Source organism: Alligator mississippiensis, chromosome 5 (assembly GCF_030867095.1).
Source record: "Alligator mississippiensis isolate rAllMis1 chromosome 5, rAllMis1, whole genome shotgun sequence".
Taxonomy (NCBI): Eukaryota; Metazoa; Chordata; order Crocodylia; family Alligatoridae; genus Alligator; species Alligator mississippiensis.
In genome coordinates this window covers 204,375,978-204,390,082 of record NC_081828.1, presented here as the reverse complement: position 1 = coordinate 204,390,082, position 14,105 = coordinate 204,375,978, and the positions used below count along the sequence as shown (strand labels likewise).

The 14,105-nt window shown below is 60.8% G+C and overlaps 1 protein-coding gene across 1 annotated transcript; it reads left to right on the top strand.

The window, feature by feature from the left end:
• Positions 1–7,025: 7,025 nt before the first annotated feature.
• On the top strand, positions 7,026–9,425 carry EN2 (engrailed homeobox 2). Its single transcript, XM_059729365.1, has 2 exons — positions 7,026–7,545; positions 8,550–9,425. The coding sequence occupies exons 1-2, from the start codon at positions 7,026–7,028 to the stop codon at positions 8,864–8,866; spliced, it is 837 nt and encodes a 278-aa protein (XP_059585348.1). The 3' UTR covers positions 8,867–9,425.
• Positions 9,426–14,105: the final 4,680 nt, after the last annotated feature.

Below are 14,105 nucleotides of genomic sequence, written 5' to 3'. Positions count from 1 at the left end.
CATGAAATAGCATCCCTGAGAAGCTTCAACTAAGACCAGAACCTCACTAAGCTGGACACTGTACAGGCACATATTAGAAGGCAGTCACCTCCCAAAAGGCTTAAAGTCTAAATGAGCTACAAAAAGGGTAGGGATGGAAGAGAAGTATTATTGTCCCATTTGCCCACTAAGGATGGGAGGAGGCACAGAGAGCTTACTTGAGTTGCTCACAACCACACAGGAAGGCAGTGGCAAAGATAGAAATTTGCAGCCAGCTGACAGTACCTTGATAACCAGACCAGCTTTCCTCTCAGGCTCTGAGCTTGGCAAACATTTTGAATATTTATTGTGCAGTAAGAAGGAAATGTCTTTCCATATGTGTACATGCATTTTTTAAATCAATGCACAGGTGAGATTGTAGCAGTCTGATTTTGGAGCCCTACTTAAGGTTGAACAAGAGCAAATGGCTCATCTCCACCCTCCTCACAGGAGAAAGGAAAAGAGTTGTAGCACATGGAAGCACCCTGCCAGCCAGCTATATTCCCATCAGGAGGCAGAGTCAGAACAGGTGCTACACTGTGAGAAACCCCATGACCCAGGTAAAAGCATGAGTGCAAGTGGAGTCCTGGCCACAAGGACATCCTGAGGATGCCAATCCCGCTAATGACCAACACGGGAGAAGAACAGGAGATGCAGGCAGCAGGCTAACAGCAGCTTTTTCTTTACAGCATGGCACAAATATGTTTAGTGGCCGTACAAGGCACTTCTCAAGATGGTTAGAGGCAGAGTTCAGAAATCGTTCCTTCAGCAAAGGCAATGCTATTGCAGAGAAAGAAAGAGTGCTATTGACTGCAGCATAGCTCCAACAGCATGAGTGGTGGTGTTTTCAGGGGAGAGCAGAATTTTCAGGGGAGCTCCTTGCCTTCTCCTTTAAGAAAACTATAACCGGAATTTGATCCTATATGCAATAACTAGTATAATGTGCAACCCCTAGAAGGTCAGTTAATTGCTGCAACTTTAAGAGACAGTCACACTCGCAATAAACCTTTTTTTTTTTAAATCCTACTTAATTGAAAAAGAAGTGGTAGATAAATCCCCTTCTGAAGTAGGGAACTAAGCCCAGGACCCAACTGCCTGCCCAGTGCAGGAAGAAATGAGAGCTCAGTCTGACAGCACAGCATGGCAGCCCTGAGACCTAAGAGGGGTCTGGAGTGACCTGTGATTTCTACTTCATTGTTCCTCTAGAATGGGACAGCACATGTGCCCGCTCCTTGAGGGAGGCCCCTGGCAGAGCTGTCACATGTGGGCCCTACATGTGCTCACTCTCACTAATGTGGCAGAAGGGGGACATGGCTTGGACAGTGATAGTAAAGCATGTCTGCAAAACATCTTCCATTTCCAGTATCTTTTCTGGCCTTTCTCACCCCTGCATTGCCCCTACAAACCACAGCTGGTAAGACCATTGTATTTGCCTGTTGATCTGATCCTGCCCCTATACTGCATCACTTGGCAAACCTAGCCCAAGCCTGCCCCAGGACCAAGCCAACCACCTCTCACAGGTCACCTCTCTGCTACCTTGGGTCCAGAGACTTCCCTTCCTGAGCCCCGTCCCTACTCTGTCCTCACCCCAATGCCTCTTCCAGTGCTTCTGCTGCAGGTGTCTCCGGATGCTTCCGAAATACCAGAGCCCTGAAATGTCTCCTTACTTCAGCTTGGGAAAGGACTCAGTGCCCCCCAAACCTTCCTTGACCCCTGTACTTTGGCTCAAATTAGCCTGGCAGCCTGCTTTTGAGCGTGTGTGGGCTTCAGGGAGGGCAGGGTGAGGGACCCGCATCAAACTTCCCTGTGTCCCCACGGCAGCAGGGTTCCTTAGGGCAGGGCTGCGCCTTTCCCCGCGGGGCTGTGTCCGGGGGCAGGCAGGGGCTCGCGGGGCTACGGCTCGCGGGCTCAGCTCCCTCCTGCAGGTCGGGGGCCGCTCCTCCATGAATCTTGCCCGAGACGCCGCCGCACCCAGCCCGTGCCCGGCCCGGCCCAGCCAGTGCGGCCAGCGCGGGGCTCGTCTCCCTTCCCAGGGACCCTTCCTCCGGCCAGCGCTCCGAGACTCCTGCGGATGCCGGCCTCGGTTCACCCCCGGACCCGCGCCCTCCAGCTGGGGCCGAGCTCACAGGGGAGTCTGCCCCGCGGCTCAGGACACGCTGACTCCCCGTGCACCCTCAGCGCGGTTATCCCGGACCAAACCTGCCCGTCTGCCCGGGCATCGCCTTGGATTCGCATCCGGCCAGCTCTGGCAGGGAGCGGCGGGACAGGACGGACTGTCCCGATCACGTTTCTCGCACGCCCCGTTTCCGCGGTTTGAAACCAGCAAGTTTCCCTTTTCCGTCAGAAAAGAAGCTGGTTTCGTGTCCGATGTAAATATCGGAGCGAGGGAAAGAGCAGAGCCGGGGGCATCCGGAGCGACAGCTTTTGGAAGTTAGAAATACGTCGGCGAGTTTTAAAAGAGGATAGATAGATATAGATAGATAGATAGATAGATAGATAGATAGATAGATAGATAGATAGATAGATAGATAGATAGATAGATAGATAGATAGATAGATAGATAGATAGATAGATAGATAGACGGGCGGGCGGGCGGGCGGGCGGGCGGGCGGGCGCGCGGATGCATGCATAGTTGGATAGATGGGCAGACAGATAGATTACGTTTATTGCTTTGAAGGCTGGGGCCGTACGTTCAATTTTAGCTAGATGGATGGAGGGATGGACGGACGGATGTTATTTGTTGCTTGAAGGCTGGGGCCCTACATTCAATTCCAGCCATCTGGAGCCCATACCCTTGGCGGGGAATGTCCCTGAGTGCGTGCCAAGGCCCGCGAGCTGCACACGCCCCGTGCCGTCGGGACGAGGCTCCGGGCGCACAGCCCCGCGCTGCCGTCGGCCCCGTCCCGTCCCGTCCCGTCCCGTCCAGCGGTGCCGGCGCCCAGGCAGCAAGTGGGCATCGCAGCTCCGGGGCGCGGGGCTGGCGCAGGGCGGCGGGGACGAGCCGTGCCGGGCTGGCTGGGAGCAGAGCGGCTTGAACTGGGCGACGGACACTGCCGGGCGAGTAAAGAAACCCCCTGCGGTGCGGTCCGCCCGCGCCCTCTCACGGCAGCGACGGGGCAGCCGCCCCCGGCCCGCCCCGCAGAGAGGGACCCCTGAGGCCGACGCTGCGGGGTCCGCGGAGGGGGGGGCTCCTGGACTCGTCTTTTTAAATCTAATTTATTCTGCAAAAGGGCAGATGCCGGCGGGTGGCCCCGCGGGGGGCGGCCGGGCGAGCACCGGCCCTCGCCGCCGCGCAGAGCAGCGCGCTCCCGGGCAGCGCCAGGCCCGTCCCGCAGTCCCGCGCCCGCCGAGGTGTGAATCCGGAGGCGCGGGACGGAATCAGCCCAAGGCCGGCAGCGGATCCCCGCGCGCCGCCCCGCGCCGCCGCCAGGGCCCCGAGGGCGGGAGCTGTCTGTCCGCAGGCTCCGCGCCGCCACCTGCCCGCGGGCGCTGCGCGGGGACGGGGCGGGGCGGGCCGGACTCCCGGCGCGGGTGTCGGGGCGGCCAGAAGGGCCCGGGGAAGCGCTGCTGGGAGGGGAAGGGCGCCTCGTCTGTCCGGCCGGCTAGGACGGCCCAGGCGCGCTGCGAGCGTGACTCCGCAGCCGTGCCGTGGTGCGGGGCAGGGCGCGGGGCAGCACAGGCGGGCGGTGACCCCACTTCCAGTCTCTGGCCGGAGCCCAGGGAGCCCGGCCGTGGGCAGCGCTGCTCTGTCCCCAGGAGCCAGATGTCCTCGTGCTGGGGCTGGGGCGGGGTGGGGCCGGTCTGAGGCTGGGCTGGGCTGGGAGCCCCTCCTGGTCCTCCCGCTTCCCCGGCCGACGGGCCCGAGCGCGCTCCGTGCCGTGGCCGGGCGGACACGTCCCCGGAGCCAAGGGGCAGCAGCGGCCGCGGAGGCGCAGGGAGCAGCGGGGAGCCGGCTCGGCCCCGGGCCACCTCCCTCCGCGCCCGCATGTGGTGTCCGGATCCTGAAGGAAGTCAGCCCCGGCCCGGCCCGGCCCCTGCCTGGCTGGGGACACCGGGAGCAGAGACGTGGGCCGGCCCCGGGGCTGGGCCGGGCTGGACAGCGGCCCTGACAGAGGCGAGGGGCTGAGCCCGGCCCGTCTGCACGTCGGTCAGGCCCGGTGATGGCGCCCCGGGCGGCTGCGGGCTCAGTGCCGGTCGTGCCAGGCAGGTCCGCTCCGTGCTGGCCCGGGGAGGGGGAACGGGGCCCGGGACCTGCCAGCCTCGGCCTTGGCCTGGGCTCCTGGTCCGGTGCAACTGGCGGAGCGCTCAGGGCGGCCCTGCCGGCCGCCTGCCCGGCCCGGCCAGCGCTCGGGGCCCGGGGCAGCCCCTTAGCCGGGCTGGGACGGGCCCCGCGCCGGGGCGGCTCCCCGGGAACCCTCGGCCCCAAACGGGGTGTCGGCCGCTCTGCGCCGCCGGGGAACGGGGGTGAAAAGCCCAGCAGCTCTGGGGCCTGGCGGACCCGCACGTAGCCGGGCCGGGGTGACACACGGAGCCTGGCCCGCGCTGCCTGCTGCAGCGGGCACCGCCCGCCGTTTGCACCGCATCCGGGGTGAAGCAGCACCGCAGGGCTCCCGGGGAAGGTCGCACAAGAAGGGGCTGGAGCATTTCTGCGATCGGGGCATGAAACCGCTGCTGCAAACCCTCCCGCGGAGACCGGGTTTCAGGCAGAAATGGCCCGGGAAAGAAGGGCGCTGGCGGGAGCACATCACCCCAGCCCCTCGTGCCCAGGGCCCGGCGCTTTGAGGACGAAGGTCGGAGCTGTCCCGGCCCGCGGTCCGGCTGTGCCAGGCAGGGCCCCTTTAGCCAGTGCAACTCCCAGGAGGTGCCAGCGCCGGGGGGCGGCGGCCGGGCGGGCACTGCCCACTCCCCATCGGGGCACCAGGCAGTGAGGGGGTGCGGCCGGGAGCGCCAGGGCCGGGGCAGGGCCGAGACGCGGGCCTGCAAGGATGAGAGGAGCCTTGTCGGGACACACGAGACGGGACACTCGCCTGTCACGGGGCGCTGCCGGGATTCACCTCGAGGGGCCGCTTGCTGCCCCGCTGGGTTGGGGGGCACGACCCAAAGGAGGCCGCCGCCGCCTCCCTGCGGACCTGCCCGTGGGGAGCGGGGCATTTACGCCCCCGCGCCCAGCAGGAAAAGCCCCGGGCAGGCTCTTCAGTGCGCGGCCCGCGGGCACAGCCGGGGGCCGGGACGGAGGAGAGCACAGCGGAGGCGGCTCTCGAGCAGCAGCTCTGCCCTGGCCGGGCAGGGCCCGCAAGCCCCGGTGGATCGTACCCAGCTCCGCCCGCCCCGCATCCCCGCTGCCCCCGGCTCAGCAGCGCCGCCCAGTCCGGCCCGGCCCCGGCTGCCCGAGGCCGGAGCAAGGCCGGGCCGTGGGGACCACCCAGCGGAGCAGCAAGCAGCAGCTCCTGGCCCCCCGCCGGGGAACGCTGCCTGAGCCCCGGGCCGGGCCTGGGGAGGGGGCAGCCGAGGTCTGCCTGCAGCGCGTGTGCCCGCCGGGGCAGCGCAGCCCCGGGGGGGCGGTGTTGGGGAGCAGCACAGCCCCCCCGCCCGTGACCTTTGGTGACTTTAAGCGGGCGTTGAGGAGCCTTGGAGCCCCGACGGAGGCAGGATCCGCAGCGCCCAGCATCCCCCGCCCCAGCCCTTGGCTCCCAATTCTGGGTCCCAGGGGCTGCCCCCTACACACACACACACACAACGGGGCGGCCGCCTCCCGGGGAGGCATCAGCCTTTGCCGATCTTGATGGGGGAGAAACAAACCCCAGAGGCGGGGGCGTGCGGCCGCGGGGGGCCCGTGCGGGCCAAGCCTCGGCGGTGCACATTGTCTGGAAGCGGGGAGCCGCGATCAAAGGCTCCTGTCCAGCGCTCGGCCAACGAGTCAATTACCGGCCGCTTCCCCGGGGGGACGGGGGTCCCTCCTTGCCCCGCCGCTCTCCGCCGGCCCCCGCGGGTCTGCAGGGCCGGGGCGGGAGGAGGAGCCCAGACATCGCTCCGGAGCTGCGGGCACATGAGCCGCCTCAGCCGCAGGTCGCATCCGTCCCTGGCGGGGCCTGGCCCGGCCCGGCCCAACCCGGCCCGGCCCCCGCCCCCGCCCCGCGCCGACGCCCCTTTGTACCGCGGCGGCTCGTGCGATGTGATTTATGCCTCTGTGCAAGGAATTGTGGGATGCCCCCCCCAGGTAAACAAGATGGAAATGCCCCCCAAAACGGGACGCGGGGCTGGGGCTTCCCCCGCGCCCCGGACACAGCTGTGCGCAGCGCAGCGCGGCGCGGCCGGGCCGGGCCGGGCCGGGCGGGGCCGGGCGGCGGGGACGTCCCCGCGCCCCCTTCCCCGGAGCAGGGAGACGCCGGGCGGCCGCTGTGTCTTTAAAAGCAGAGGGCGGGGGCGGCGGGCGGGCGGGAGGGGGCCGCGGCTGTCACTTACTCGAGGGCCGCGGCGTCACGTGCGGCCGGGCCGGGGCCGCCATTGGCCCGAGGCACGTGTCGAGGAGCCCGGCCTTGCAACGTCACTCGAGGGGCTCTATTAAAAATAAGAACAAAAATCCGGAGTGAAAGTATTCCGGGGCCGGTGCAAGCCGCGCCGCGACCGGTGCCGCCCGCGCCCGCCCGCCCGCCCGCCCGCCTGCCCCCGCGGACCCTCGGCCGGCAGGCGCGGGCCGGCGGCGCCCTGGCTCGGCGCCCTGCCGCTGCGCCCGGGGCCGCGGAGCAGCCCTCGCCCGCGGCTGCTCCCGCCGCCGAGAAGGACCCGCGGCGCGAGTGCGGCTCCTCGCCGGGCAGCCGCCGCCGCAGCGCGGGGCGCGGGGCCCGAGCCCGAGCCCGCGGGATGCCGACGTGCGCGGGCCCCGGCAGCCCCGGCGGGCAGGACTGAGCGGGCGCGGGGCAGGCGGCGGCCGCCGGGCAGAGGCAGCAGCGAGCGCGGCGGAGCGCGGCCCCGAGGGCGGGCGGCGGGCGGGCGGGCGGGGGCGCGGCATGGAGGAGACGGAGCAGAGCCCCCGCCACGAGCCCGAGCCCGAGCCCGAGCCGCCGGCGCAGCCCGAGGAGCCGGCGCGGCGCCGGGCCCTGGTGCTGCCGGCGCCGGGCAACCCCGCGCTGCCGCCCCGCATCACCAACTTCTTCATCGACAACATCCTGCGGCCCGAGTTCGGGCGCAGGAAGGACGGCGCGGAGCCGCGGCTGGCGGCCGGCACGGAGCTCCGCCGCAGCCCGTCCGCCGCGCCGCCGGCCGGGGGGCAGCTGCCCGGCGCGGGGGGCGGCTCGCCGGCGCACGGCGAGGGCGGCTCCAAAGCCCTGGCGCTGCACGGCGGGGCCAAGAAGGGAGGCGACTCCGGGGCGCTGGACGCCGCGCTGAAGCCCCGCGGCGCGAGCGGCGCCGACCTGTCCGTCAGCTCGGACTCGGACAGCTCCCAGGCCGGCGCCAACCCGCCCGGCCAGCCCATGCTCTGGCCCGCCTGGGTCTACTGCACCCGCTACTCCGACCGGCCCTCCTCAGGTAAGAGCCGCTCCCGCGCACCGCGCGCCGGCCGCAGCCCCTTGCCGGCGGGTCCCGGCCGGCCGCAGGCCCCGGGGAGGCCTGTCCCTGCGGGGCGGGCGCGGGACCGGGACCGGGCTGCCGGGCCGGGCCGCGCTGCGGAGGAGCCGCGCCCGGCCCGCGGAGCCCCCGGCGCCCCGCAGCCGGCACAAGCAGGCCCGGGCCGGGCCGGGCCGCGGGGCCGCGCCGAGCGGAGTCCCCGGCTCCGAGCGGCTCCCGCAGCCCGACCTGCGATTGCCCCATTGTTCTCCGCTGCGCGCCTTTGTTAAGACTTAATTCGCGGCGGGGCTCGCGGGGCGCAGGCCGAGGGGCCGCCCGTGGGTGCGGGGAAGGCGGCGGCGGCACCAAAAATCCCTCCAGAAATTAACAAGCAGAATAAATAAATAAATAAATAAATAAATAAATAAAAATAAGCGGCGAGGCCCCGAGAGAGGAGCAGCCCCCCCTCCCCCCTTCCCACCCCAGCCTGCCCGAGCCGCGGCTGCCGGGTCCCGCTGGGCCGCTCCGCGTGACTCGGCCCGGGCGCTGCCCCCGAGAGGCCGAGCCCGGAGCCCCGCGCGCTCCTTTCCCCGGCGCGGGCCCCGCGGGGAGGGACAAAGCGGGGCCGGAGGCCGCGGGCGCGGGGCTGGCACGGCCTCCCCACGCCGCCCGGCCCGCATCGCCCCGCGGCTGGCTTTGTCCTCCGGCGGCGCCCCCCTCCCCCCCCCAGGGCCGGGCCACGCGTGACCCTTCCACCCGCGCGGGGAGGCCGGGCCGGGGGCGGGCTGGGCGGGGGCCGCCTCCCCCTCGCGGCACAGCCCGCCCAGCCCCGGCGCGGGGGCACGGGCTCGGGCCTGCGGCCGGCGCGGGCTCTGCCTCCTGCCCACGCGCGAGCCGAGCGGCCCGGGGCCCCGCCGCCTGCCTGCCTCTCACGTCTCTCTTTGTGCTGTTGTTTGTCGCCCCGCCCGGCCGCCCCCGCACCCCAGGGCCCAGGTCGCGCAAACCAAAGAAGAAGAACCCCAACAAAGAGGACAAGCGGCCCCGCACCGCCTTCACGGCCGAGCAGCTGCAGAGACTCAAAGCCGAGTTCCAGACCAACAGATACTTGACGGAGCAGCGGCGGCAGAGCCTGGCCCAGGAACTCAGCCTCAACGAGTCCCAGATCAAGATCTGGTTTCAGAACAAGCGGGCCAAGATCAAGAAGGCCACGGGCAGCAAGAACACGCTGGCGGTGCACCTGATGGCGCAGGGACTCTACAACCACTCCACCACGGCGAAAGACGGCAAGTCCGACAGCGAGTAGGGCCGGGCGGGGCGGGCGCTGGGCGGCCGAGCTCATCCCATGCAATAATTTAAAGAGAGAATAAAGCAGGACAAACAACCCGTGTGTACAGACGAGACCAGCATCCGTAGCGGAGGGGCGCGGGGCTCGCAGAGCCCTGCGGTAGCCTGTGTAGAGGAGTCACAGGTAAGGGGCTGCTCCAAATCCCACAGATCTGACTACAACGTTATTATTATTTTGCGGGATTTCCTCCCCCCCTCCCCCCGGTGGGTTTCGGGTGGCTGCAGCTGGAGACGCTGTCTCGATGGGGGGTTTTTTGGTTGTTTTTTTTTTTTTTTAAACTGCTTAAGTGACATTTTTTTTATAGACTTAAGCGCTGTTTTCATGGACCTTGGACGCTGTTTTTTGGAAATTAAAAAAAAAAAAAGGAAAAAAAGAACAACTTTTGCTGAAGTCCAAAGATTTTTATTGCTGCATTTCACACGACTGTGAACCGAATAAATAGTTCTCCTATTTGTTCTCTCTCTATTTTTTTTAATTATTATTATTCTAATTATTTTATGTTGTGAGTGCGTGCGTGTGTGGGCGCGGGTGGTCGGCGTTGGGGGGGAGGCATTAATTTAATATTATTAATTATTATTATTATTATTATTATTATTTTAAAACAAAGCAGTACCGACAGGGAAAGCAACCCCAGGGCGGCCGCTGGACAGAAGGGGCCGGGCTCCCCGCTCTGTGCGGGGCTGGGCTGCGGGGTGGCAGGCAGGGCAGCCCGGGCTCGGGAGATGGAGGACAGGAGCTGGCCCTCCGGTATTTTCCCCCCTTCCCGGAGCTTGTTTGGCAAACTTTGGAGGTAAACAGCACAACTTCCGGGACCGCGTCCTAGGAAGTGAAAAAACCAGGAGCCCCGTTTGCAGCCCGAAGGAGGCTCTTCTTTGTGAGGCCGGGCTGTGCCCGCAGCCCCTCTCCTGCCAGCCCGGCGCCTCCTGGGCTCTCCCCCCGGACCTGGTTGTCTGTAGCTGGAGCCTGGGGTGACTTGTGCCTCGGACACAAGCACCAGGCAGGCCGCTGTGCAACGCTGCTGGCAGCTGGAGCGGGGCCGCTTTGGGGACAGGGCTGAGCTGCAGCGCGTCCGGGGAAGAAGACGCCTCGCAGGCATAGCTAGAGCCCCTGCTGCCCGGCTGCGTGGGGATTAGGGCTGCGGGGAAAGCCAAGCGGGCCACTATTGCAGCACGACCAGCTTCTGTTATGCAGGGAGGGGAGCTCTCTCATGTCCACTTCGGGTTAGAAAAACAGAGGAGCCCACCAAAAGCAGGGAGGGATTTTATTTTTGGGGTTGGGGGGGAGGGGGAGGAGGATCAGTAGGCTAAATATTATCCAACGACAAAAATAAATCCATCAGTTCAGAATAGGGAGCAGGTTTCAAATCAGTGGTATCTATCTATAACACCGAACAGCAACTATGAAGGGACAGTCAGTGTAAATAAAACATTTCTTGGCATTTTTGTTCGCTTGTTTTCCCTTCAGTTGTAGCTTTCTGATTTGAAATTGTGATACCATGTAAATTAAAGATTTTCGAGATTTATAATTTTTTATTTTTTTTTTTTTTACAAAAAGAAAAAATAGTTTCTCCCAGTTTTAGACTCCCCCCCCCCCCCGGGTTTGGAATAAAGTGTCCAAAATGTTGGCCAGGGGCACAAGCGCACTCCGGAGTGGGTGTGTGTTGTATAATAATTCAGGACTGTAGTCTCCTTGATGATTGAGGGTGAACTTCTCGCTTTGCCTTAAACCTCTTTATTTCACAGCTATAATAGATACACATTGTACATATTAGTATAAACTTAAAAAAGAAGCAAAATTATAAAATAAAAGCTGTAATTTTAAATTCTGTGAATAATCATCAGCTGCTTAGGAGACAGGATCCAATGACATTGCCTTTTAGCAAGAGAGCAAAGATTTTTTTTTTTCAGTTTATAAAACGTGCATTTTACAATGGCAGTATCAAATATTTATAATCTTATGAAATATGAATGTTTCTATTTACAACTGTGGTCTCAAAATTGTGAACATTCTCACTGCATTTTGTGTGTTTAAATTCTTGAAGATTGCATTAAATAAAAACACTTTATTACGAAATACTCAATGTGTGGCTCGAACTGTTGGCATGGAGTCGTAGCTGTAATATTTAGTCTCTCAAGCTTATTTCTGATCCAGGATCAAATTGTACGGGAGCCCGAGTTAAAAATACGAAGTGGGGTCAAACAGATTTCGATGGTGGGGGTGGCAGTTTGGGAGACTGCCCATTTTTCTGACAAACGCATCATAGTTGGGTTTTTTTATTTATTTATTTATTTTGAATCACGAAGCAACTTGTTGATTTCTTGATAAATAAAATGACCCCTAAACGGTGCCCATGAGAACAAGGTTAGGGTGGCAGGGTTTAAGATTTGAAAAAAGGAGCACGTGTTTCATCACGCACATTGTCAACAGGTTTCACCCGTTCAGACTTCAGACTCGTCTGTCTGATACTTTGGAAAACAGATCTTGTCCACTGCAGGTGTCAACTCGAAAATTGTACAAACTCCCAAATCTGAATCCAAATGAGACAAATCAGAAGAATAATGTCAGTATCCTATTTTTTTGCCTTTTAAAAAAAAGAGACCTAACAATCCTAACCGAGCAGAGTGTTCCCTTTATTATCACTTGTTAAGTTTCTGGAAAAAAAAAAAAAAGATAAAAAAAAGCCAAGATTTTCGAGCAGTCTCAGGAAAGCAAACAAACAAACAAAATGATTTACTTTACTGCAACAATAGACACAATGTCGCCAAAATATTTAAGCCTGTTTTTCCTCAACTGGGCTGTATCATAGGGAAAAATAAGGTGGGGAGAGGGGGGCTCTGCCCAGGATCCTGTTATCAGAGCTTGTTCCTGCGGCGAGAAATTTAAAACTAAATAAATACAAACTCGCAAACCCCCTGCTCCAGTGGAAATAGTCTCCCGCAGGCAAAACTCTCCCTTGATTTAGAGACTGGCTAGGAGAAAAATATTCCCTTGTTCCAGGAGCCTTGTTTTCTAGTACAACATTAGGGTTTTTTTTAAAAAATAAGGAAGATTTTGAACGGCATGCACATGATGATAAAAGAGGCAGATCAAGCGAACTATTTTCAGTGAGAAAATAGTGTTCTCAATACTGTGTCTTGCAAAACTCGTGGGTGTGCGTGACAGGAGTTTCCCCACCGAAACTAGCCTGGCAGGTGAAGGACGATCTTGGGGGGTAGTTCCTTGCTGTGTGGCGTCAAAACCCTGTCCTTAGGCTGGGGTTTAGATCTGCGCTGGAAACAACCGCAGTGGTGCGAGGTGAAGGGGTGGCGCGTCTGCTGCCTCCTGCCAGCGAGCCCTGCACCGGGGCAGCTCTGCACAGGCATTTCTTATGGACTCAGTGATGCTGCACCGGAGGAAATGTGGCCACCCCTTAATGATGCAATCGGGCAAGCTGTACACCTGTTTTACACCAGTGGTACCAGGGGTCTCTTTTACAAACCAGATTCATGAAACTGCAGTGTCATCCTTTACGTATTTAGGTTTTCTTTCCAGGAGAAAATCTCAGGACAACTTGGCTAACTTCATATTTCGTGCTGGATTCCCGTTAGGACGTTCCCAGAGATATCAGCGGTATGAGGAATAGAGAAAAAATGACTTGTCGCCAGTTGGATTTTATCCAAACTAAATTGCAAGTGATCCGCAGTGAGCAATAACTGTTTCTGTAACAGAGACCAGAGGCTAGACCAGTTTTACTCCACCCCCACACTTTGTTTGTAAAAGCTTGAATGAAAAGCTAGATGGGTCAAAATGCCTGATTTACTCCCCTTTTTACATTTTTTTCCACTGATCGGTACTTTCAGGGCACTTACAAACGAGGACTTCAAACCACACCACGCGGCTCCCCGCTGCTTACTGGCCGTGGAGCACTACGAAGTTACTTCTCGTGCTTTTGACGTTTAAAATTAATTGTGCAGAAATACCTCCCGCACACAACCTCGCCCTCATAGCAGATAACAAATACATACACCGCGTTACATGGAAAACCTGGTCCTCAAACTCTCTGGAGCTACTTGTGCATAGTTTATAACGCGTGCGAGCGTACACACGAGCAGCGGGGAGCGGGGACGTGTACAGATGTCGGTGGAAGGTGCCCGGTGCTCATGCTCGCTCCGGGCATAACACACCCGAGCTGTGGTGCGTGTCACTGCAGTGTCCATCGCCAACATGTGTGCGGGCATGCACGGGTCAAAAACGACCTTTGGGGCACGCCTCAATTCACTATTCCAGCTTTGAGCCTGTTCCTTTTCCACTAATAAGGGATGGATACTTCTCGCAAAGGCAGGGGGATTAATAGCTTGTTTTAAATCAACAACGCAGCAGATCGCCACACACAATTGCATAAGAAAGTGTTGCAGAATCGCACGTAAAAGACATCCGCAACTGATGTGGCAGGAAGCATCTAATCGCATGCAGTTAACTGTATTTTTGCTTAGGAAGCCTCTAAGAGAGAGAGGGAAGTCTAAACCCCACGATTTGCTCAACGTATTTAACTCTGTAGTATATTTTAATGCGTTATAGCACACATGCGATACACAAACATACATCCAGGCACGATATATGCAAATGTCCTTGTCGCTGATTGTGTAATGCATATCCGAGTTACAGGAAGAAACTGTTTAGCCAGCTCGGGTTTGTGGCAAAAAGTAATTCTGCATCCCGCTGATTTAATATCCGACCTCAGCATTCAATCCCCGCCCATGCAGCTATCAGAAGTGCCCCTGGGATGTTTGGAGATCGTCTCCAAACGAACATCTGTGCTTATGAAACGCTCGGAAGAGGAAGGTGGACACGAGTTTGCAGCTTCAGGAGCACGCTGCGGCTGCCTGAAACACAGCACAACCAAACAAAGTTGCGCTGAGCAGAGCCGAGGTGAGGAGCTGCCGCTCGGACCCGCGGGCTGCACTCCTGCCGGGACACATCGGGACAAGCGCAAGCCCGGCCCGGACGAGCTGGGGCGGGAGAGCGCGGGGCTCCCCGGGCCGCCAGGGCAAGTGCCTCCCCGCCCGCCCGGGGACAGCGGGGCGCTGGAGAAGGGAGGGAAGGAGGGGGGGAGGGAGAGTTTTCCCAACACTTTGGGGAGCCGAGGCGAGCACAATGCCTTGGCCGGAAGCGCCCACCTCTCCCCGGGTGAATCCAGCACATTTTTGGCTCCTAAACT

Coding starts and splice junctions, on each gene's coding strand:
- EN2 (XM_059729365.1), top strand. CDS start 7,026: ATGGAGGAGACGGAGCAGAGCCCCCGCCACGAGCCCGAGCCCGAGCCC. Junction 7,546..8,549: donor CTCCGACCGGCCCTCCTCAG/GTAAGAGCCGCT, acceptor CCCGCACCCCAG/GGCCCAGGTCGCGCAAACCA.